A 23,159-nucleotide genomic window follows, 5' to 3' on the forward strand; every position below is an offset into this window, starting at 1 on the left:
GGAGGTGACCATCCCTAATAACCATGGGGAAGTGACCATCAGTAATAACCATTGGGGAAGTGACCATCAGTAATAACCATGGGGAGGTGACCATCAGTAATAACCATGGGGAGGTGACCATCAGTAATAACCAAGGGGAGGTGACCATCAGTAATAACAATGGGGAAGTGACCATCAGTAATAACCATTGGGGAAGTGACCATCAGTAATAACAATGGGGAAGTGACCATCAGTAATAACATGGGGAGGTGACCATCCCTAGTAACCATGGGGAGGTGACCATCTGCAATAACCATGGGGAGGTGACCATCAGTAATAACCATGGGGAAGTGACCATCAGTAATAACAATGGGGAGGTGACCATCAGTAATAACCATGGGGAGGTGACCATCAGTAATAACCATGGGGAGGTGACCATCTGTAATAACCATGGGGCGGTGACCATCAGTAATAACCATGTGGAGGTGACCATCAGTAATAACCATGGGGAGGTGACCATCAGTAATAACCATGGGGAGGTGACCATCAGTAATAACCATGGGGAGGTGACCATCAGTAATAACCATGGGGAAGTGACCATCCCTAATAACCATGGGGAGGTGACCATCAGTAATAACCATTGGGGAAGTGACCATCAGTAATAACCATGGGGAAGTGACCATCAGTAATAACCATGGGGAGGTGACCATCAGTAATAACTATGGGGAGGTGACCATCAGTAATAACCATGGGAGGTGACCATCAGTAATAACCATGGGGAGGTGACCATCCCTAATAACCATGGGGAGGTGACCATCAGTAATAACCATGGGGAGGTGACCATCAATAATAACCATGGGGAGGTGACCATCAGTAATAACCATGGGGAGGTGACCATCCCTAATAACCATGGGGAAGTGACCATCAGTAATAACCATTGGGGAAGTGACCATCAGTAATAACCATAGGGGGTGACCATCAGTATTAACCATGGGGAGGTGACCATCAGTAATAACCAAGGGGAGGTGACCATCAGTAATAACAATGGGGAAGTGACCATCAGTAATAACCGTTGGGGAAGTGACCATCAGTAATAACAATGGGGAAGTGACCATCAGTAATAACCATGGGGAGGTGACCATCCCTAATAACCATGGGGAGGTGACCATCTGCAATAACCATGGGGAGGTGACCATCAGTAATAACAATGGGGAAGTGACCATCAGTAATAACAATGGGGAGGTGACCATCAGTAATAACCATGGGGAGGTGACCATCAGTAATAACCATGGGGAGGTGACCATCAGTAATAACCATGGGGAGGTGACCATCAGTAATAACCATGGGGAGGTGAACATCCCTAATAACCATGGGGAGGCGACCATCAGTAATAACCATGGGGTGGTGACCATCAGTAATAACCATGTGGAGGTGACCATCAGTAATAACCATGGGGAGGTGACCACCAGTAATAACCATGGGGAGGTGACCATCAGTAATAACCATGAGGAGGTGACCATCAGTAATAACCATGGGGAGGTGACCATCAGTAATAACCATGGGGAAGTGACCATCAGTAATAACCATGGGGAGTGACCATCAGTAATAACCATGGGGAAGGTGACCATCAGTAATAACCATGGGGAGGTGACCATCAGTAATAACCATGGGGAGGTGACCATCAGTAATATCCATGGGGAGGTGACCATCAGTAATAACCATGGGGAGGTGACCATCAGTAATAACCATGGGGAGGTGACCATCAGTAATAACCATGGGGAGGTGACCATCCCTAATAACCATGGGGAGGTGACCATCAGTAATAACCATGGGGAAGTGACCATCAGTAATAACCATGGGGAGGTGACCATCAGTAATAACCATGGGGAGGTGACCATCAGTAATAACCATGGGGAAGTGACCATCAGTAATAACCATGGGGAGGTGACCATCAGTAATAACCATGGGGAGGTGACCATCAGTAATAACCATGGGGAGGTGACCATCAGTAATAACCATGGGGAGGTGACCATCCCTAATAACCATGGGGAGGTGACCATCAGTAATAACAATGGGGAGGTGATCATCAGTAATAAACATGGGGGGGTGACCATCAGTAATAACCATGGGGAGGTGACCATCAGTAATAACCATGGGGAGGTGACCATCAGTAATAACCATGGGGAGGGGACCATCAGTAATAACCATGGGGAAGTGACCATCAGTAATAACCATGGGGAGGTGACCATCAGTAATAACCATGGGGAGGTGACTATCAGTAATAACCATGGGGCGGTGACCATCAGTAATAACCATGGGGAGGTGACTATCAGTAATAACCATGGGGAGGTGACCATCAGTAATAACCATGGGGTGGTGACCATCAGTAATAACCATGGGGCGGTGACCATCAGTAGTAACCATGGGGAGGTGACTATCAGTAATAACCATGGGGAGGTGACCATCAGTAATAACCATGGGGAGGTGACCATCAGTAATAACCATGGGGAGGTGACCATCAGTAATAACCATGGGGAGGTGACCATCAATAATAATCATGGGGAGGTGACCATCAGTAATAACCATGGGGAGGTGACCATGACTAATAACCATGGGGAGGTGACCATCAGTAATAACCATTGGGGAAGTGACAATCAGTAATAACCATGGGGAGGTGACCATCAGTAATAACCATGGGGAGGTGACCATCAGTAATAACCATGGGGAAGTGACCATCCCTAATAACCATGGGGAGGTGACCATCAGTAATAACAATGGGGAGGTGATCATCAGTAATAACCATGGGGAGGTGACCATCAGTAATAACCATGGGGAGGTGACCAACAGTAATAACCATGGGGAGGTGACCATCAGTAATAACCATGGGGAGGTGACCATCAGTAATAACCATGGGGAGGGGACCATCAGTAATAACCATGGGGAAGTGACCATCAGTAATACCCATGGGAAGGTGACCATCAGTAATAACCATGGGGAGGTGACCATCAGTAATAACCATGGGGAGGTGACCATCAGTAATAACCATGGGGAGGTGACCATCAGTAATAACCATGGGGAGGTGACCATCAGTAATAACCATGGGGAGGTGACCATCAGTAATAACCATGGGGAGGTGACCATCAGTAATAACCATGGGGAGGTGACCATCAGTAATAACCATGGGGAGGTGACCATCAGTAATAACCATGGGGAAGGTGACCATCAGTAATAACCATGGGGAGGTGACCATCAGTAATAACCATGGGGAAGTGACCATCAGTAATAACCATGGGGAGGTGACCATCAGTAATAACCATGGGGAGGTGACCATCAGTAATAACCATGGGGAGGTGACCATCAGTAATAACCATGGGGAGGTGACCATCAGTAATAACCATGGGGAGGTGACCATCAGTAATAACCATGGGGAGGTGACCATCAGTAATAACCATGGGGAGGTGACCATCAGTAATAACCATGGGGAGGTGACCATCAGTAATAACCATGGGGAGGTGACCATCAGTAATAACCATGGGGAGGTGACTATCAGTAATAACCATGGGGAGGTGACTATCAGTAATAACCATGGGGCGGTGACCATCAGTAATAACCATGGGGAGGTGACTATCAGTAATAACCATGGGGAGGTGACCATCAGTAATAACCATGGGGTGGTGACCATCAGTAATAACCATGGGGCGGTGACCATCAGTAATAACCATGGGGAGGTGACTATCAGTAATAACCATGGGGAGGTGACCATCAGTAATAACCATGGGGTGGTGACCATCAGTAATAACCATGGGGAGGTGACCATCAGTAATAACCATTGGGAGGTGACCATCAGTAATAACCATGGGGAAGTGACCATCAGTAATAACCATGGGGAGGTGACCATCAGTAATAACCATGGGGAGGTGACCATCAGTAATAACCATGGGGAGGTGACCATCAGTAATAACCATGGGGAGGTGACCATCAGTAATAACCATGGGGAGGTGACCATCAGTAATAACCATGGGGAGGTGACCATCAGTAATAACCATGGGGTGGTGACCATCAGTAATAACCATGGGGAAGTGACCATCAGTAATACCCATGGGGAGGTGACCATCAGTAATAACCATGGGGAGGTGACCATCAGTAATAACCATGGGGAAGTGACCATCAGTAATAACCATGGGGTGGTGACCATCAGTAATAACCATGGGGAGGTGACCATCAGTAATAACCATGGGGAGGTGACCATCAGTAATAACCATGGGGAGGTGACCATCAGTAATAACCATGGGGAGGTGACCATCAGTAATAACCATGGGGAGGTGACCATCAGTAATAACCATGGGGAAGTGACCATCAGTAATAACCATGGGGTGGTGACCATCAGTAATAACCATGGGGAGGTGACCATCAGTAATAACCATGGGGAGGTGACCATCAGTAATAACCATGGGGAGGTGACCATCAGTAATAACCATGGGGAGGTGACCATCAGTAATAACCATGGGGAGGTGACCATCAGTAATAACCATGGGGAGGTGACCATCAGTAATAACCATGGGAAGGTGACCATCAGTAATAACCATGGGGAGGTGACCATCAGTAATAACCATGGGGAGGTGACCATCAGTAATAACCATGGGGTGGTGACCATCAGTAATAACCATGGGGAAGTGACCATCAGTAATACCCATGGGGAGGTGACCATCAGTAATAACCATGGGGAGGTGACCATCAGTAATAACCATGGGGAGGTGACCATCAGTAATAACCATGGGGAGGTGACCATCAGTAATAACCATGGGGAGGTGACCATCAGTAATAACCATGGGGAGGTGACCATCCCTAATAACCATGGGGAGGTGACCATCAGTAATAACCATGGGGAGGTGACCATCAGTAATAACCATGGGGAGGTGACCATCAGTAATAACCATGGGGAGGTGACCATCAGTAATAACCATGGGGAGGTGACCATCAGTAATAACCATGGGTAGGTGACCATCAGTAATAACCATGGGGAGGTGACCATCAGTAATAACCATGGGGAGGTGACCATCAGTAATAACCATGGGGAGGTGACCATCAGTAATAACCATGGGAGGTGACCATCAGTAATAACCATGGGGAGGTGACCATCAGTAATAACCATGGGGAGGTGACCATCAGTAATAACCATGGGGAGGTGACCATCAGTAATAACCATGGGGAGGTGACCATCAGTAATAACCATGGGGAGGTGACCATCAGTAATAACCATGGGGAGGTGACCATCAGTAATAACCATGGGGAGGTGACCATCAGTAATAACCATGGGGAGGTGACCATCAGTAATAACCATGGGGAGGTGACCATCAGTAATAACCATGGGGAGGTGACCATCAGTAATAACCATGGGGAGGTGACCATCAGTAATAACCATGGGGAGGTGACCATCAGTAATAACCATGGGGAGGTGACCATCAGTAATAACCATGGGGAGGTGACCATCAGTAATAACCATGGGGAGGTGACCATCAGTAATAACCATGGGGTGACCATCAGTAATACCATGGTGACCATCAGTAATAACCATGGGGAAGGTGACCATCAGTAATAACCATGGGGAGGTGACCATCAGTAATAACCATGGGGAGGTGACCATCAGTAATAACCATGGGGAGGTGACCATCAGTAATAACCATGGGGAGGTGACCATCAGTAATAACCATGGGGAGGTGACCATCAGTAATAACCATGGGGAGGTGACCATCAGTAATAACCATGGGGAGGTGACCATCAGTAATAACCATGGGGAGGTGACCATCAGTAATAACCATGGGGAGGTGACCATCAGTAATAACCATGGGGAGGTGACCATCAGTAATAACCATGGGGAGGTGACCATCAGTAATAACCATGGGGAGGTGACCATCAGTAATAACCATGGGGAGGTGACCATCAGTAATAACCATGGGGAGGTGACCATCAGTAATAACCATGGGAGGTGACCATCAGTAATAACCATGGGGAGGTGACCATCAGTAATAACCATGGGGAGGTGACCATCAGTAATAACCATGGGGAGGTGACCATCAGTAATAACCATGGGGAGGTGACCATCAGTAATAACCATGGGGAGGTGACCATCAGTAATAACCATGGGGAGGTGACCATCAGTAATAACCATGGGGAGGTGACTATCAGTAATAACCATGGGGAGGTGACCATCAGTAATAACCATGGGGAGGTGACTATCAGTAATAACCATGGGGAGGTGACCATCAGTAATAACCATGGGGAGGTGACCATCAGTAATAACCATGGGGCGGTGACCATCAGTAATAACCATGGGGCGGTGACCATCAGTAATAACCATGGGGAGGTGACCATCAGTAATAACCATGGGGAGGTGACCATCAGTAATAACCATGGGGAGCTGACCATCAGTAATAACCATGGGGAGGTGACCATCAGTAATAACCATGGGGAGGTGACCATCAGTAATAACCATGGGGTGGTGACCATCAGTAATAACCATGGGGAGGTGACCATCAGTAATAACCATGGGGAGGTGACCATCAGTAATAACCATGGGGAGGTGACCATCAGTAATAACCATGGGAAGGTGACTATCAGTAAGAACCTTGGATGCTAGCAACTACTGGGAGGTTGAAGAAAATGGTCTGCGTCAGGCTGGAATTTCAAATTGAGTCTCCCTGAATCAAGAGGTTAGTGATCTCTTACCCTGCACCAGTGAGGTAATGGTGATAGTGTTCCGGGTCAGGATGGGGTGCAGCTTTGAGTGGAATTTGCAAGTTGTGGTGCCTCAAGTACCTGCTGCTCCATGTTCTGGGTTTTGTAGCTCCTGTTGTAGGAGGTTTCGGAGTTATCGTTAAGGACGTGTGTGTGGAACATGTTTCCTTTTCCGTGTTGTTTTTTTGACCTCACTCTCCTTTGGTACTCTCCTATGTTCTTTGTTTCAGTTTCCCATTGCCGACAAAATTCAGCAGCTGCAGCGTAGATGACTTTATGAGAAGCTTGAACATTGGAAGAGGCAGCTGTCTCAACAATCTGCCAAATCTCAACAATCTGGTTGATGGCCCCAAGTGTGGCAACATGTACGTGGAGAAAGGCGAGGACTGTGACTGCGGCATACCTGCGGTAAGGAGGAGTCAGAACGGGAATGATGTGGAAGGGTTCCTTGTGGTAACCTATAGCTGATAGCAGAATCGCTAATGACAAGTCTGAATACTGTGGCCAATCAGAAACCTGTCTGTCTATTTCTTATCACACAGAGGCTACATTTCAATGGAGGATTTGTTCTGAAATCAATTTTAAATCCAAATCATGAACATTTATTCAGTTTGAACAGAGGAAGAAATGATAGTTGGAACTTTGATGCTGATGCAACCATCTTCTACGAAGAGTAGAAGTGAACAGTGGTTTTAATCAGCTAGATATGTGCCTGCCTGCGACTGCTCTGTACTGAGTGCCGCCTACAGGCTGCAGATCTATATACCTCCCCCGAGGGGGTGGGGCCACAGGCGGAGCCCACAAGGGCATCAACATAATACAATACAATACAATACAGTGGTGAATTGTAGCAGCAATCCGTTCACCACATTCACCCCCTGTTAAAAAATTGAAGTCCAGCAGGGGTGAAGTGGGCTCACAGACCGAGTCTGTCCGGTGCCTTGATCGTTTTCTGTGATCGCCTCAGCTCCGGCTTCGCTGCAGGCACGGGTGTCAAACTCGTTGCTGCAGGCACGGGTGTCAAACTCGTTGCTGCAGGCAGGGGTGTCAAACTCGTTGCTGCAGGCAGGGGTGTCAAACTCGTTGCTGCAGGCACGGGTGTCAAACTCGTTGCTGCAGGCACGGGTGTCAAACTCGTTGCTGCAGGCACGGGTGTCAAACTCGTTGCTGCAGGCACGGGTGTCAAACTCGTTGCTGCAGGCACGGGTGTCAAACTCGTTGCTGCAGGCATGGGTGTCGGCCTCGATGACTCTGGGAGCGTGTTGTCTGGAGCTTCATCACAGTGGGTCGACGATGCGGGGAGGGGGTTGTAGGCTGTGTAGGTGATGGTCACTGGGGAACCAGCGGGAGCCAGATCCCGGAGGGAGACTGTATCTTGTTGGCCGTCGTGGTGCGCCATGTAGACATACTGAGGGTTGGCATGTAGGAGCTGGACCCTCTCGACCAGGGGGTCGGACTTATGGCTCCTCATGTGCTTCTGGAGATGGACAGGCCCCAGTGTTGTCAGCCAAGATGGAAGCGAGACCCCGGAGATGGATTTCCTGGGGAAGACAAATAGGCGGGTGTGAGCGGTCTCGTTCGTGGCTGTGCAGAGGAGCGACCGAATGGAGTGGAGCGCGTCAGGGATAACCTCCTGCCAGCAGGAACCTGGGAGACTCCTAGACCATAGAGCCAGAAGGACGGCCTTCCATACTGTCGCGTTCTCCCTCTCCATCTGTCCATTTCTCCGGGGATTATAGCTGGTAGTCCTGCTCGAGACAATGCTCTTAACGAGCACGTACCGAAATGAAATGAAAATCGCTTATTGTCACGAGTAGGCTTCAAATGAAGTTACTGTGAAAAGCCCCTAGTCGCCACATTCCGGCGCCTGTTCGGGGAGGCTGGTACGGGAATCGAACCGTATTGCTGGCCTGCTTTCAAAGCCAGCGATTTAGCCCTGTGCTAAACAGCTGCTAGCTGCTCATCGCTCATAAATGAGAACGTAAGTGGAGACACCGAACAGGGTGAAGATGCTGTGCAGGGCCTTAATGACCTGGCTGCGGGCATATCAGGGAATGGGATGGCATGGATTCCCGTAACAGCCTCCCCGAACAGGCGCTGGAATTTGGCGACTAGGGGCTTTTCACAGTAACTCCATTTGAAGAATACTCGTGACAATAAGCGATTTTTTTTTTCAAAGGGGAAACGGGAGTACTCGTCAACGATTTTGAGAAAATACACGTTGCCGTCAGTGGAGGGGAGGGGCCCTTTGAAATCGATGCTGAGGCGTTCAAAGGGGTGGGATGTCTTCACCAGGTGGGCCTTGTCTGGCCGATAGAAGGGCGGCTTACACTCCGTGCAGACTTGGCAGTCCCTGGTCGTGGCCCTGACCTCCTCGGTGGAGTAGGGCAGGTTGTGGGCCTTGATGTAGTGGAGAAGCCGGGTGACCCCTGGGTGGCAGAGGTCATTGTGGATGGCGTGATGTCGGTCACCTTGCACGCTAGCGCATGTGCAACGGGACAGGGCATCTGGGGGCTCATTCAGCTTCCCAGGATGATACACAATATCATAATTATAGGTGGAGAGTTCAATTTTATCATTCTTGATCTTGCCCCGCTGTTGAACATAAAGGCTACTGACCATTGGTCGGTGACGAGGGTGAATCTCCTACCAGGCAGGTAGTGCCTCCAATGCCGCACAGCTTCCACAATGGCTTGAGCTTCCTTTTCGACAGAGGAGTGTTGAATCTCAGAGGCGTTGAGGGTACGGGAATAAAAGGCCACGGGCTTGCCCGCCTGGTTAAGGGGAGCGGCAAGGGCGACATCCGACGCGTCACTCTCCACCTGGAAGGGGATGGACTCGTCCACCGCGTGCATCTGTCTTGATGCGGCTGAAGGCCAGGAGGGCCTCAGTCGTCAGGGGGAAGATAGTGGCCTTGATAATTGGGCGGGGCTTTGTCCGTATAGTTGGGGACCCACTGGGCATAATATGCAAAGAACCCCAGGCATCGTTTCAGGGCTTTGGGGCAGTGGGGGAGGGGGAGTTGCAGGAGGGGGCGCATGTGGTCGTGGTCGGGCCCTAGGACTCAGTTTTCCATGACGTAGCCGAGGATGGCTGGTCGGGTTGTGCGGAAATCGCATTTCTCCTTGTTGTAGCTGAGATTGAGGGCTTGGGTGGTTTGGAGGAACTTCTGAAGGTTGGCGTTGTGGTCCTGCTGATCATGGCCGCAGATGGTCATGTTATCCAAGTACGGGAACGTGGCTCGCAGTCCGTACTTGTCAACCGTTCGGTCCATCATTTTTTGGAAGACCGAGACCCTGTTGGTGATGCCAAAGGGGACCCGGAGGAAGTGGAAGAGGCGGCCGTCTGCCTCAAAGGTAGCGTAGCGAATGTCTTCCGGGCGGATCGGAAGCTGGTGGGATGCGGGCTTCAGATCTACCGTGGAGAAAACCTGGTAGTGTGCAATCAGATTAACCACGTCCGCTATCCGGGGAAGGGGGTAGGCATCGAAGTGCGTGTAATGATTTATGGTCTAGCTGTAGTCTACAACCATCCGGTTGTGTTCCCCGGTCCTGACGACCACCACTTGGGCTCTCCAGGGGCTATTACTGGCCTCAATGATCCCCTCCCTCCAGCCGCTGGACCTCCAACTTGATAAAAGTCCTGTCCTGGGCACTGTACCGCCTGCCCCTAGTGGCAACGAGCTTACAGTCGGAGGTGAGGTTCGCGAAGAGCGAGGGAGGGGCGACCTTAAGGGTCGTGAGGCTACATATGGTGAGAGGGGATAGGGGTCCGCCGAACTTCAGGGTCAGACTTCTGAGGTTGCACTGGAAGCCCAGTCCGAACAAGAGAGGAGCGCAGAGATGGGGGAGGACATAGAGTTTCAAATTGCCGTTCTCGGCCCCCTGTATTGCGAGGTTCGCAACATAGTACCCGTGGATCTGCACCGAATGTGATCCGGAAGCGAGGGAGATTGTTTGGGACGCGGGGGAAATCTGGAGGGAACGTGCTTCCAGAATCAAACAAACAGGGCTTTCGTGCCCATTGACCCGGACGGTCGGCATGTAGTTCTTGAGGTGCTTTGGCCATGACTGGTCGAGAGTGACAGCGCCAAGCTGCGGGTAACCGGCGTGGTCGGTGGTCGCGGGGTTGTCCCATGTTGGCGGCCAAGATGGCAGCACCCGTCGGTTGCACGTGTCGGGTTAAAGATGGCGGCCCCCATGAATAGCACGAGGTGGATGATGTGTCAGAAGGGGGAGGTATCGGCAGGCATGCAGCCACGCTGCGGGGTCTGCGGGCCTGTGAGTCTGTGAGTCGGGCCTGCGATTTTGGAACTTTGGGTCGGGCCAAGCAGACTTTGGCAAAATGTCCTTTCTTGCCGCAGTCGCTGCAGGTCATGGTCAGGGCAACGCTGCCTGGGGTGCTGGTTCTGACCGCAGAAATAGCAGGGCGGCCCCCCCCGGGTTGGGCGGGCAGCCGCGCGGCTCAGGCCTGGGACACCCTCGGGTCAGGTGATGGTCGCGCCTCTGATGCCCACGAAGAAGTCGCGTGGTCGGAGGGGAAAGCGTTTAGGCTCTGGAAGGCTGCCTCTAACGAGGTGGATAGTTCTATCATCTCTTCTAGGTCGAGGGCACTCTTTTCGAGCAGACGCTGTCTGACATAGTTGGACCAGACTCCAGCCACATAGGTGTCCCGGATGGCGAGTTCCATATGCTGCGAGGCTGTGACGTCCTTGCAGCTACAGTTTCAAGCGAATACCCTCAGGTTGCGTAGATATTCCCAGCGTTTCCCCGGAGCGTTGACAATGTGTGGTGAGGAGATGTCATGCAAACACTTCATTCACTGGCCTCACGCAATGTCTTTTCAGGATCGCGACCGCGCCTGCGTACGTGGTCGCGTCTTCGATTAGTACAGAGATTCTGTGGCTCACCTGGGCGTGGAGGAGACTCAGCTTCTGTGCCTCGGTGACGGTGGGCGAGGAGGAGGCAGTGAGATAGGCCTCAACGAAGCGGACCCAGTGTGAAAAGATTCCTTTGGCTTCAGCTGCCTGGGGGTCAAGTTCCAGTCGATTGGGTGACTTCCATTGCGATATCTCAGCTTATTAAATTGATGCGACCATCAATTCACACGAGACGATTAGTAGAAGTGACTAGTGGATTTAATCAGCTAGATCTGTGCCTGCCTGCGACGGCTCTGTACTGAGTGCCGCCTACAGGCTGCAGATCTATATACCTCCCCCGAGGGGGCGGAGCCACAGGCGGAGCCCACAAGGGCTAAAACATAATACAATACAATACAGTGGTGAATTGTAGCAGCAATAAGTTCACCAGAGATGCCAAAATGTTTTTATAATAACCCTGAGAACCGGTGTAATAACCCTGAGATCCGGTGTAATAACTCTGGGATCCGGTGTAATAACCCTGAGATCCGGTGTAATAACTCTGAGATCCGGTGTAATAACCCTGGGATCCGGTGTAATAACCCTGACATCCGGTGAAATAACCCAGAGATCCGGTGTAATAACCCTGAGATCCGGTGTAATAACCCTGGGATCCGGTGTAATAACCCTGACATCCGGTGAAATAACCCAGAGATCCGGTGTAATAACCCTGGGATCCGGTGTAATAACCCTGAGATCCGGTGTAATAACTCTGAGATCCGGTGTAATAACCCTGAGATCCGGTGTAATAACCCTGAGATCCGGTGTAATAACCCTGAGATCCGGTGTAATAACTCTGAGATCCGGTGTAATAACCCTGAGATCCGGTGTAATAACCCTGAGATCCGGTGTAATAACCCTGAGATCCGGTGTAATAACCCTGAGATCCGGTGTAATAACCCTGAGATCCGGTGTAATAACCCTGAGATCCGGTGTAATAACCCTGGGATCCGGTGTAATAACCTGAGATCCGGTGTAATAACTCTGAGATCCGGTGTAATAACCCTGGATCCGGTGTAAGACTCTGAGATCCCTGGATCCGGTGTAATAACCCTGAGATCCGGTGTAATAACCCTGAGATCCGGTGTAATAACCCTGGGATCCGGTGTAATAACCCTGGGATCCGGTGTAATAACCCTGAGATCCGGTGTAATAACCCTGATATCTGGTGTAATAACCCTGAGATCCGGTGTAATAACCCTGAGATCCGGTGTAATAACCCTGAGATCCGGTGTAATAACCCTGGGATCCGGTGTAATAACCCTGAGATCCGGTGTAATAACCCTGAGATCCGGTGTAATAACCCTGAGATCCGGTGTAATAACCCTGAGATCCGGTGTAATAACCCTGAGATCCGGTGTAATAACTCTGAGATCCGGTGTAATAACTCTGAGATCCGGTGTAATAACCCTGAGATCCGGTGTAATAACCCTGGGATCCGGTGTAATAACCCTGAGATCCGGTGTAATAACACTGAGGTCCGGTGTAATAACCCTGGGATCCGGTGTAATAACCCTGAGATCCGGTGTAATAACCCTGAGATCCGGTGTAATAACCCTGGGATCCGGTGTAATAACCCTGAGATCCGGTGTAATAACCCTGAAATCCGGTGTAATAACCCTGAGATCCGGTGTAATAACTCTGAGATCCGGTGTAATAACCCTGGGATCCGGTGTAATAACCCTGAGATCCGGTGTAATAACCCTGAGATCCGGTGTAATAACCCTGAGATCCGGTGTAATAACCCTGGGATCCGGTGTAATAACCCTGAGATCCGGTGTAATAACTCTGAGATCCGGTGTAATAACCCTGAGATCTGGTGTAATAACCCTGAGATCCGGTGTAATAACCCTGAGATCCGGTGTAATAACCCTGAGATCCGGTGTAATAACTCTGAGATCCGGTGTAATAACCCTGAGATCCGGTGTAATAACCCTGAGATCCGGTGTAATAACCCTGAGATCCGGTGTAATAACCCTGAGATCCGGTGTAATAACTCTGAGATCCGGTGTAATAACCCCGGGATCCGGTGTAATAACTCTGAGATCCGGTGTAATAACCCTGAGATCCGGTGTAATAACCCTGAGATCCGGTGTAATAACCCTGAGATCCGGTGTAATAACTCTGAGATCCGGTGTAATAACCCTGAGATCCGGTGTAATAACCCTGAGATCCGGTGTAATAACCCTGAGATCCGGTGTAATAACCCTGAGATCCGGTGTAATAACCCTGAGATCCGGTGTAATAACTCTGAGATCCGGTGTAATAACCCTGAGATCCGGTGTAATAACCCTGAGATCCGGTGTAATAACCCTGAGATCCGGTGTAATAACTCTGAGATCCGGTGTAATAACCCCGGGATCCGGTGTAATAACTCTGAGATCCGGTGTAATAACCCTGAGATCCGGTGTAATAACCCTGAGATCCGGTGTAATAACTCTGAGATCCGGTGTAATAACCCTGAGATCCGGTGTAATAACCCTGAGATCCGGTGTAATAACTCTGAGATCCGGTGTAATAACCCTGAGATCCGGTGTAATAACCCTGAGATCCGGTGTAATAACCGTGAGATCCGGTGTAATAATATGTGGATCCAGGTTCGAATCCCGCCACTGCAGATGGTGAAATTTGAATTAAAAGTCTAATGATGACCATGAAGCCATTGCCAATTGTGGTAAAAACCCATCTGGTTCACTAATGTCCTTTAGGGAAGGAAATCTGCCGTCCTTACCTGGTCTGGCCTACATGTGACTCCAGACCCACAGCAATGTGGGTGACTCTTAAACACCCTCTGAAACGGCCAAAAAGACGACTCAACGGGCAATGATATATGGGCAATAAATGCTGGCCGGCCAGCTATGCCCAGATCCCAGAAATCAATAATAAAAAATATATATTCAGCCCCAGTATTAATATGAATTAAGTGAGGAATTTGGATACATCAGACACAGAATAAATTTAGAATGGTCAATCCACATAACCTGCACATCTTCGGACTGTGGGAGGAATCCCACAAAGACAGGGGGACAACGTGAAAACTCCACACAGTCACCCAAGGCTGGAATTGAACCTGAGTCCCTGGCGCTGTGGGCAGCAGTGCCAACACTGGAGAGACCAAATGTAGCCTGGATGACCGCTTTGCAGAATACCTTCAGTCCCACTGCAAACAGGAGCCAGACTTTCCTGTCAATTGTTATGTCTCATAATTGTCATTGTCACAAGTGGGCTTACATTAGGATTGGATATTGTTTACTGTCACGTGTGCCAAGATACAGTGAAAAGTGTTTTTCTGCGAGCAGCTCAACAGATCATTAAGTACTTGAAAAGAAAAGAAAAAGAAAATACATAATCGGGCAACACAAGGTACACAATGTAACTAAAATGTTAAGGAAAATCCCAAAGCCTTTTATTCATTTATAAGGAGCAAGAGAGCAACTAGAGAAAGGATTGGCCCACTCAAAGACAAAAGAGGGAATTTATACGTGGAGTCAGAGGAAATGAGTGAGATTCTTAATGAGTACTTTGCATCGTTATTCACCAAGGAGAGGGACATGACGGATGTTGAGGCTAGGGATGGATGTTTAAATACTCTAGATCATATCGGCATAAGAAAGGGGGAGGTTTTGGGTATTCTAAAAGGCATTAAGGTGGACAAGTCCCCAGGTCCGGACGGAATCTATCCCAGGTTACTGAGGGAAGCGAGGGACGAAATAGCTGGGGCCTTAACAGATATTTTTGCAGCAACCTTGAGCACGGGTGAGGTCCCGGAGGACTGGAGAATTGCTAATGTTGTCCCTTTGTTTAAGAAGGGCAGCAGGGATAATCCAGGGAATTCTAGACCTGTGAGCTTGACGTCAGTGGTAGGAAGAAGATACTGAGGGATAGAATCTATTCACATTTGGAAGAAAATAGACTTATCAGTGAAAGGCAGCATGGTTCTGTGCAGGGAAGGTCATGTCTTACAAACCTAATACAATTCTTTGATGAAGTAACCAAGTTAATTGATGGGGGAAGGGCTGTAGATGTCATATACATGGACTTTAGTAAGGCGTTTGATAAAGTTTTCCATGGAAGGTTGATGGAAAAAGTGAAGTCGTATGGGGTTCAGGGTGTACTAGCTAGATGGATAAGGAACTGGCTGGGCAACAGGAGACAGAGAGTAGTGGTGGAAGGGAGTGTCTCAAAATGGAGAAAGGTGACTAGTGGTGTTCCACAGGGATCCGTGCTCAGGCCATTGTTGTTTGTGATATACATAAATGATCTGGAGGAAGGTATAGGTGGTCTGATGAGCAAGTTTGCAGATGATACTAAGATTGGTGGAGTTGCAGATAGCGAGGAGGACTGTCAGCGAATACAGCAAAATATAGATAGATTGGAGAGTTGGGCAGAGAAATGGCAGATTGAGTTCAATCCAGGCAAATGCGAGGTGATGCATTTTGGAAGATCTAATTCAAGAGCGGACTATCTGGTCAATGGAAGAGTCTTGGGGAAATTGATGTACAGACAGATCTGGGAGTTCAGGTCCATTGTGCCCTGAAGGTGGCAACGCAGGTCGATAGAGAGGTCAAGAAGGCATACAGCATGCTTGCCTTCATCGGACGGGGTATTGAGTACAAGAGTCGGCAGGTCATGTTCCAGTTGTATAGGACTTTGGTTAGGCCACATTTGGAATACTGCATGCAGTTCTGGTCGCCACATTACCAGAAAGATGTGGATGCTTTAGAGAGGGTGCAGAGGAGGTTCACCAGGATGTTGCCTGGTATGGAGGGTGCTAGCTATGAAGAAAGATTGAGTACATTAGGATTGTTTTCGTTGGAAAGACGGAGGTTGAGGGGGGGACCTGATTGAGGTCTACAAAATTATGAGAGGTATGGACAGGGTGGACAGCAACAAGCTTTTTCCAAGAGTGGGGGTGTCAATTACAAGGGGTCACGATTTCAAGGTGAGAGGGGGAAAGTTTAAGGGAGATGTGCGTGGAAAGTTTTTTACGCAGAGGGTGGTGGGTGCCTGGAACGCTTTGCGAGCGGAGGTGGTAGAGGCGGGCACGATAGCATAATTTAAGATGCACCTGGACAGAGATATGAATGGGCAGGGAACAGAGGGAAGTAGATCCTTGGAAAATAGGCAACAGGTTTAGATAAAGGTTCTGATCGGCGCAGGCTGGGAGGGCCGAAGGGCCTGTTCCTGTGCTGTAATTTTCTTTGTTCTTGTTCTACATAAGCACTGGCATCGGGTGAAGCATACAGGGTGTAGTGTTAATGAGGTCAGTCCATAAGAGGGTCGTTTAGAAGTCTGGTAACAGCGGGGAAGAAGCTGTTTTTGAGTCTGTTTGTGCGTGTTCTCAGACTTCTGTATCTCCTGCCTGATGGAAGAAGTTGGAAGAGTGAGTAAGCCGGGTGGGAGGGGTCTTTGATTATGCTGCCCGCTTTCCCCAGGCAGCGGGAGGTGTAGATGGAGTCAATGGATGGGAGGCAGGTTTGTGTGATGGACTGGGCTGTGGTCACGACTCTCTGAAGTTTCTTGCAGTCTTGGGCCAAGCAGTTGCCATACCGGGCTGTGATGCAGCCAGATAGGATGCTTTCTATGGTGCATCTGTAAAAGTTGCTTGAGTTAATGAGGACTTGCCGAATTTCCTTAGTTTCTTGCGGAAGTACAGGCGCTGTTATGCTTTCTTGGTGGCTGCACTAACGCTGCAATGAGTTACTGTGAAAAACCCCTAGTCACCATATCCCAGTGTCTGTTTGGGTACACAGAGAGAGAATTTAGAATGTCCAATCCATCTAACAAGTACGTCTTTCGAGACTTGTAGGAGGAAACCGGAGCACCCGGAGAAACCCACACAGACACAGGCAGAACGTTGTTTGAGATCCGACCCACCATGGTTGTGTCATCCACGCAGAATCTGAGTGCACGACCAGGGTCCTCCTTCGGACCTGTTGTTTCCGAGGGTCACTTTCAGGAAGGCCGATCTGACTTCGGAAGCTATGACGATGGGTATGGGTGTGTCCGGGGCTGTTGGCACAGTTGACAGTGGTTTGATGGTTTCTTACTTGAAACGAGCATAGAATGCATTGAGTTCATTGGGGAGGGTTGCGCTGCTGCCGGATATTCTACTTGACTTTGCTTTTCAGCCCATTATATTGTTTAAGTCTGGCCACAACCGACGAGAATGTTAGTCTGTGACTCCAGCTTAGTCTGGCATTTTCTCTTGGTATTCCTGATGGTTTTGCCGGTATTGAACGCCTCAGATCTGGCCTTCAGTCGTGGTGAATCCCCGGTTAAACCATTGTTTTTGGTTGGAGAATGTATGCACATTGGGCTAAATCGCTGGCTTTGAAAGCAGACCAAGCAGGCCAGCAGCACGGTTCGATTCCCGTAACAGCCTCCCCAAACAGGCGCCGGAATGAGGCGACTAGGGGCTTTTCACAGTAACTTCATTGAAGCCTACTCGTGACAATTAGCGATTTTCATTTCATTTCATTTCACTCCCTTCTTTGGTACGCAATCTTCTGCACACTTGCTGAAGTCTGTGACGATGGGTTGATACTCGTTTAGGTTGGCTGCTGAGTTCTTGAAGATGGACAAGACCACTGACTCCAAGTAGTCACCTTGGAGCTCTTCTATCGCCTCGGACCAACATTGCACAACATTCTTAACCTGATTCTCCCGCTTACGTTTCTGCTTGTATGCTAGGAGAAGGGGAACGGCCTTTTGGTCCGATTTATTTGTCGTGCAGTTGGAAGGTGGATCGGCAGACACCCTTGATGTTTGTGTATCAGTGGTCAAGGATGTTGGCATTCCTGGTGAGACAGGAGATGTGTTTGTGGAATTTTTGCAGTACACTTTGAGGTTGGCCTGGTTGAAGTCCTCGGCTACGATGAACAAGCCCTCCGGGTGTTCTGTTTCACTGTTATTTATAGTGGTGTACAATCCAGAAAGCAGCTTCTTTTACGAGTAATGTCCACTTTTCTCTTGGCCACTCCATTTGGGTTGCCATTTTTTCAAAAGCCCTAAAAAGGTTCCTAACTCCTTATCGAATTTTGGAGGGGTCTGTATAAATGAAAGAATCATCACTGGGTTCCATTCGGATATTAATCTCCCATCTACATTCTGGAAGCTTCCCACTCATTTATCGTGCCTGAAGCTGGAATTCTCTCTCTCTTTCATTTTCCTCTCTCTCTTTCTCTCTCCTCTTTCTTTTCCCATTTCCTCTTTCCTCATTTCTGTCTCCATTTCTTGTTCTTTGTCCCTCAACTGCATTTTTTTGTTTTTTGCAGCATTTCCAATTGTTTCATTTGTAACTCAATTTTAGCCAATTCTACTGGTTGTTGACCCAGACTGTTTCCACTCCATCTTCGTAGCTCTTGCTGGTTTCAATGACCCATTAGTTTGATTAGCTTGTCTTTGTGAAACATGTTTAAAGAAACCAGAATTATATCTTCCCCCTGAAGAAAACATTTTAAGAACTACCTGCTTCACATGTGGTTGTCTGCAGATTGTGGATTAGTCTAAGCAATCACTTCAGAACTTATTAAACAGAAGTGGAACAAGGCAGCCTTGATCCTAAGGGTCTGCCAAAAAAGGACTCCTGATTCTTTTGGAGGGGGGTTGTTGCTTTTCATGAATTCATTTCAATATTTCGTTCCTGCCATCTCCCAAACCATCTTATTTTTGAAGTTCATACTCCCATTGAAATGTATTGAGATGTGTTCTTTAACACTGTATGTCACACAACACCTTCCACAATCAATGACTCCTTGATCTTGAAACAATGCTTCATCGACACTGCCCAATGAAACACTGGGAAGGTACAGCACAAGTTAGGTACAGAGGAGGATTCTTTATGCTGCCTCATCAAGTAGTCCCATCACACACCCCCAGAGCAAGTATAACGGGTTAGATACAGAGTAAAGCTGCCTGCGCACTGTCCCATCACACACCCAGAGCAAGTACAGCATGGGTTAGATACAGAGTAAAGGTGCCTGCACACTGTCCCATCACACACCCCCAGAGCAAGTACAACATGGGTTAGATACAGAGTAAAGCTGCCCTGCACTGTCCCATCACACACCCCCAGAGCAAGTACAGCATGGGTTAGATACAGAGTAAAGCTTCCCCTGCGCACTGTCCCATCACACGCCCCCAGAGCAAGTACAACATGGATTAGATACAGAGTAAAGCTGCCCTGCACTGTCCCATCACACCCCCCAGAGCAAGTACAACATGGGTTAGATACAGAGTAAAGCTGCCCCTGCACTGTCCCATCACACACCCCCAGAGCAAGTACAACATGGGTTAGATACAGAGTAAAGCTGCCCCTGCACTGTCCCATCACGCACCCCCAGAGCAAGTAGAGCATGGGTTAGATACAGAGTAAAGCTTCCTGCACACTGTCCCATCACACCCCCCCAGAGCAAGTACAACATGGGTTAGATACAGAGTAAAGCTGCCTGCGCACTGTCCCATCACACACCCCCAGAGCAAGTACAACATGGGTTAGACACAGAGTAAAGCTGCCTGCACACTTTCCCACCCCCCCCCCCCCCAGAGCAAGTACAACATGGGTTAGACACAGAGTAAAACTGCCTGTGCACTGTCCCATCACACACCCCCAGAACAAGTACAACATGGGTTAGATACAGAGTAAAGCTGCCCCTGCACTGTCCCATCACACCCCCCAGAGCAAGTACAACATGGGTTAGATACAGAGTAAAGCTGCCCCTGCACTGTCCCATCACACCCCCCAGAGCAAGTACAGCATGGGTTAGATACAGAGTAAAGCTGCCCCTGCACTGTCCCATCACGCCCCCCAGAGCAAGTACAACATGGGTTAGATACAGAGTAAAGCTGCCCCTGCACTGTCCCATCACACCCCCCAGAGCAAGTACAGCATGGGTTAGATACAGAGTAAAGCTGCCTGCACACTGTCCCATCACACCCCCCCAGAGCAAGTACAACATGGGTTAGATACAGAGTAAAGCTGCCTGCGCACTGTTCCATCACACAACCCCAGAGCAAGTACAAGAAGGGGAGTAGAGATAACCCCGGTAACTATAGACCAGTGAGCCTTACTTCTGTTGTGGGAAAAGTCTTGGAAAGGTTTATAAGAGATAGGATGTATAATCATCTGGAAAGGAATAATTTGATTAGAGATAGTCAACATGATTTTGTGACGGGTAGGTTGTGCCTCACAAACCTCATTGAGTTCTTCGAGAAGGTGACCAAACAGGTGGATGAGGGTAAAGCAGTTGATGTGGTGTATATGGATTTCAGTAAAGCATATGATAAGGTTCCCCACGGTAGGCTATTGCAGAAAATACAGAGGCATGGGATTCAGGGTGATTTAGCAGTTTGGATCAGAAATTGGCTAGCTGGGCAGCACGGTGGCCTAGTGGTTAGCACAACAGCCTCACGGCGCCGAGGTCCCAGGTTCGATCCCGGCTCTGGGTCACTGTCCGTGTGGAGTTTGCACATTCTCCCCGTGTCTGCGTGGGTTTCGCCCCCACAACCCAAAAATGTGCAGAGTAGGTGGATTGGACACGCTAAATTGCCCCTTAATTGGAAAAAATAATTGGGTAATCTAAATTTATAAAAAAAAAAGAAATTGGCTAGCTGATAGCAGACAAAGAGTGGTGGTTGATGGAAAATACTCTGACTGGTGTTCAGTTACTAGTGGTGTGCCACAAGGATCTGTTTTGGGGCTGTTGATGTTTGTCATTTTTATAAATGACCTGGAGGAGGGCGTAGAAGGATGGGTGAGTAAATTTGCAGATGACACTAAAGACGGTGGAGTTGTGGACAGTGCAGAAGGATGTTACAAGTTACAGAGGGACATAGATAAGCTGCAGAGCTGGCTGACTGGTGGCAAATGGAGCTAAATGCAGAAAAGTATGAGGTGATTCATTTTGGAAGGAATAACAGAAAGGCAGAGTTCTGGGCTAATGGTAAGATTCTTGGTAGTATGGACGAGCAGAGAGATCTTGATGTCCATGTCCATAGATCCCTGAAAGTTGCCAACCAGGTTGAGAGGGTTGTTAAGAAGGCGTACGGTGTGTTAGCTTTTATTGATAGAGGAATTGAGTTTCGGAGCCATGAGGTCATGTTGCAGTTGTACAAAACTCTGGTGCGGCCGCATTTGGAGTATTGTGTGCAGTTCTGGTCGCCACATTATAGGAAGGATGTGGAAGCATTGGAAAGGGTACAGAGGAGATTTACAAGAATGTTGCCTGGTCTGGAGGGAAGATCATATGAGGAAAGGCTGAAGGACTTGAGGCTGTTTTCGTTAGAGAGTAGAAGATTAAGAGGTGACTTAATTGAGGCATACAAGATGATCAGAGGATTAGATAGGGTGGGCATCGGGGCCTTTTTCCTCGGATGTTGATGTCCAGCATGAGGGGACATAGCTTTAAATTGAGGGGAGATAGATATAGGACAGCTGTCAGAGGTAGGTTCTTTACTCAGAGAGTAGTAAGGGCGTGGAATGCCCTGCCTGCAACAGTAGTGGACTCGCCAACACTAAACGCATTCAAATGGTCATTGGATAGGCATATGGACGATAAGGGAATAGTGTAGATGGGCTTTAGAAGGGTTTCACAGGACGGTGGACATCATGGGCCGAAGGGCCTGTACTGCGCTGTAATGATCTATGTTCTATGTTCTAAGTACAACATGGGTTAGATACAGAGTAAAGCTGCCTGCACACTGTCCCATCACACACCCCCAGAGCAAGTACAACATGGGTTAGATACAGAGTAAAGCTGCCCCTGCACCGTCCCATCACATCCCCCAGAGCAAGTACAACATGGGTTAGATACAGAGTAAAGCTGCCCCTGCACCGTCCCATCACACCCCCCAGAGCAAGTACAACATGGGTTAGATACAGAGTAAAGCTGCCCCTGCACTGTCCCATCACAGACCCCCAGAGCAAGTACAACATGGGTTAGATACAGAGTAAAGCTGCCTGCACACTGTCCCATCACACCCCCCAGAGCAAGTACAACATGGGTTAGATACAGAGTAAAGCTGCCTGCACACTGTCCCATCACGCCCCCCCAGAGCAAGTACAACATGGATTAGATACAGAGTAAAGCTGCCCCTGCACTGTCCCATCACACACCCCCAGAGCAAGTACAACATGGGTTAGATACAGAGTAAAGCTGCCCCTGCACTGTCCCATCACACACCCCCAGAGCAAGTACAACCTGGGTTAGATACAGAGTAAAGCTGCCTGCGCACTGTCCCATCACACACCCCCAGAGCAAGTACAACATGGGTTAGATACAGAGTAAAGCTGCCTGCGCACTGTCCCATCACGCCCCCCCAGAGCAAGTACAACATGGATTAGATACAGAGTAAAGCTGCCTGCACACTGTCCCATCACGCCCCCCCAGAGCAAGTACAACATGGATTAGATACAGAGTAAAGCTGCCCCTGCACTGTCCCATCACACACCCCCAGAGCAAGTACAACATGGGTTAGATACAGAGTAAAGCTGCCCCTGCACTGTCCCATCACACCCCCCCAGAGC

General features: G+C 49.0%; 1 protein-coding gene across 1 annotated transcript in view; it reads left to right on the forward strand.

Moving 5' to 3' along the window:
- LOC119963597 (disintegrin and metalloproteinase domain-containing protein 12-like) overlaps positions 1-23,159 on the forward strand; it is a 604,211-nt gene that overhangs the window by 477,223 nt on the left and 103,829 nt on the right. Inside the window, exon 13 of the mRNA XM_038792928.1 lies at positions 6,945-7,122. Within this exon, the coding sequence (XP_038648856.1) occupies positions 6,945-7,122 (178 nt within the window). The remainder of the gene's footprint in view (positions 1-6,944; positions 7,123-23,159) is intronic.

Source organism: Scyliorhinus canicula, chromosome 3, assembly GCF_902713615.1.
Source record: "Scyliorhinus canicula chromosome 3, sScyCan1.1, whole genome shotgun sequence".
In the NCBI taxonomy this organism is placed as follows: Eukaryota; Metazoa; Chordata; class Chondrichthyes; order Carcharhiniformes; family Scyliorhinidae; genus Scyliorhinus; species Scyliorhinus canicula.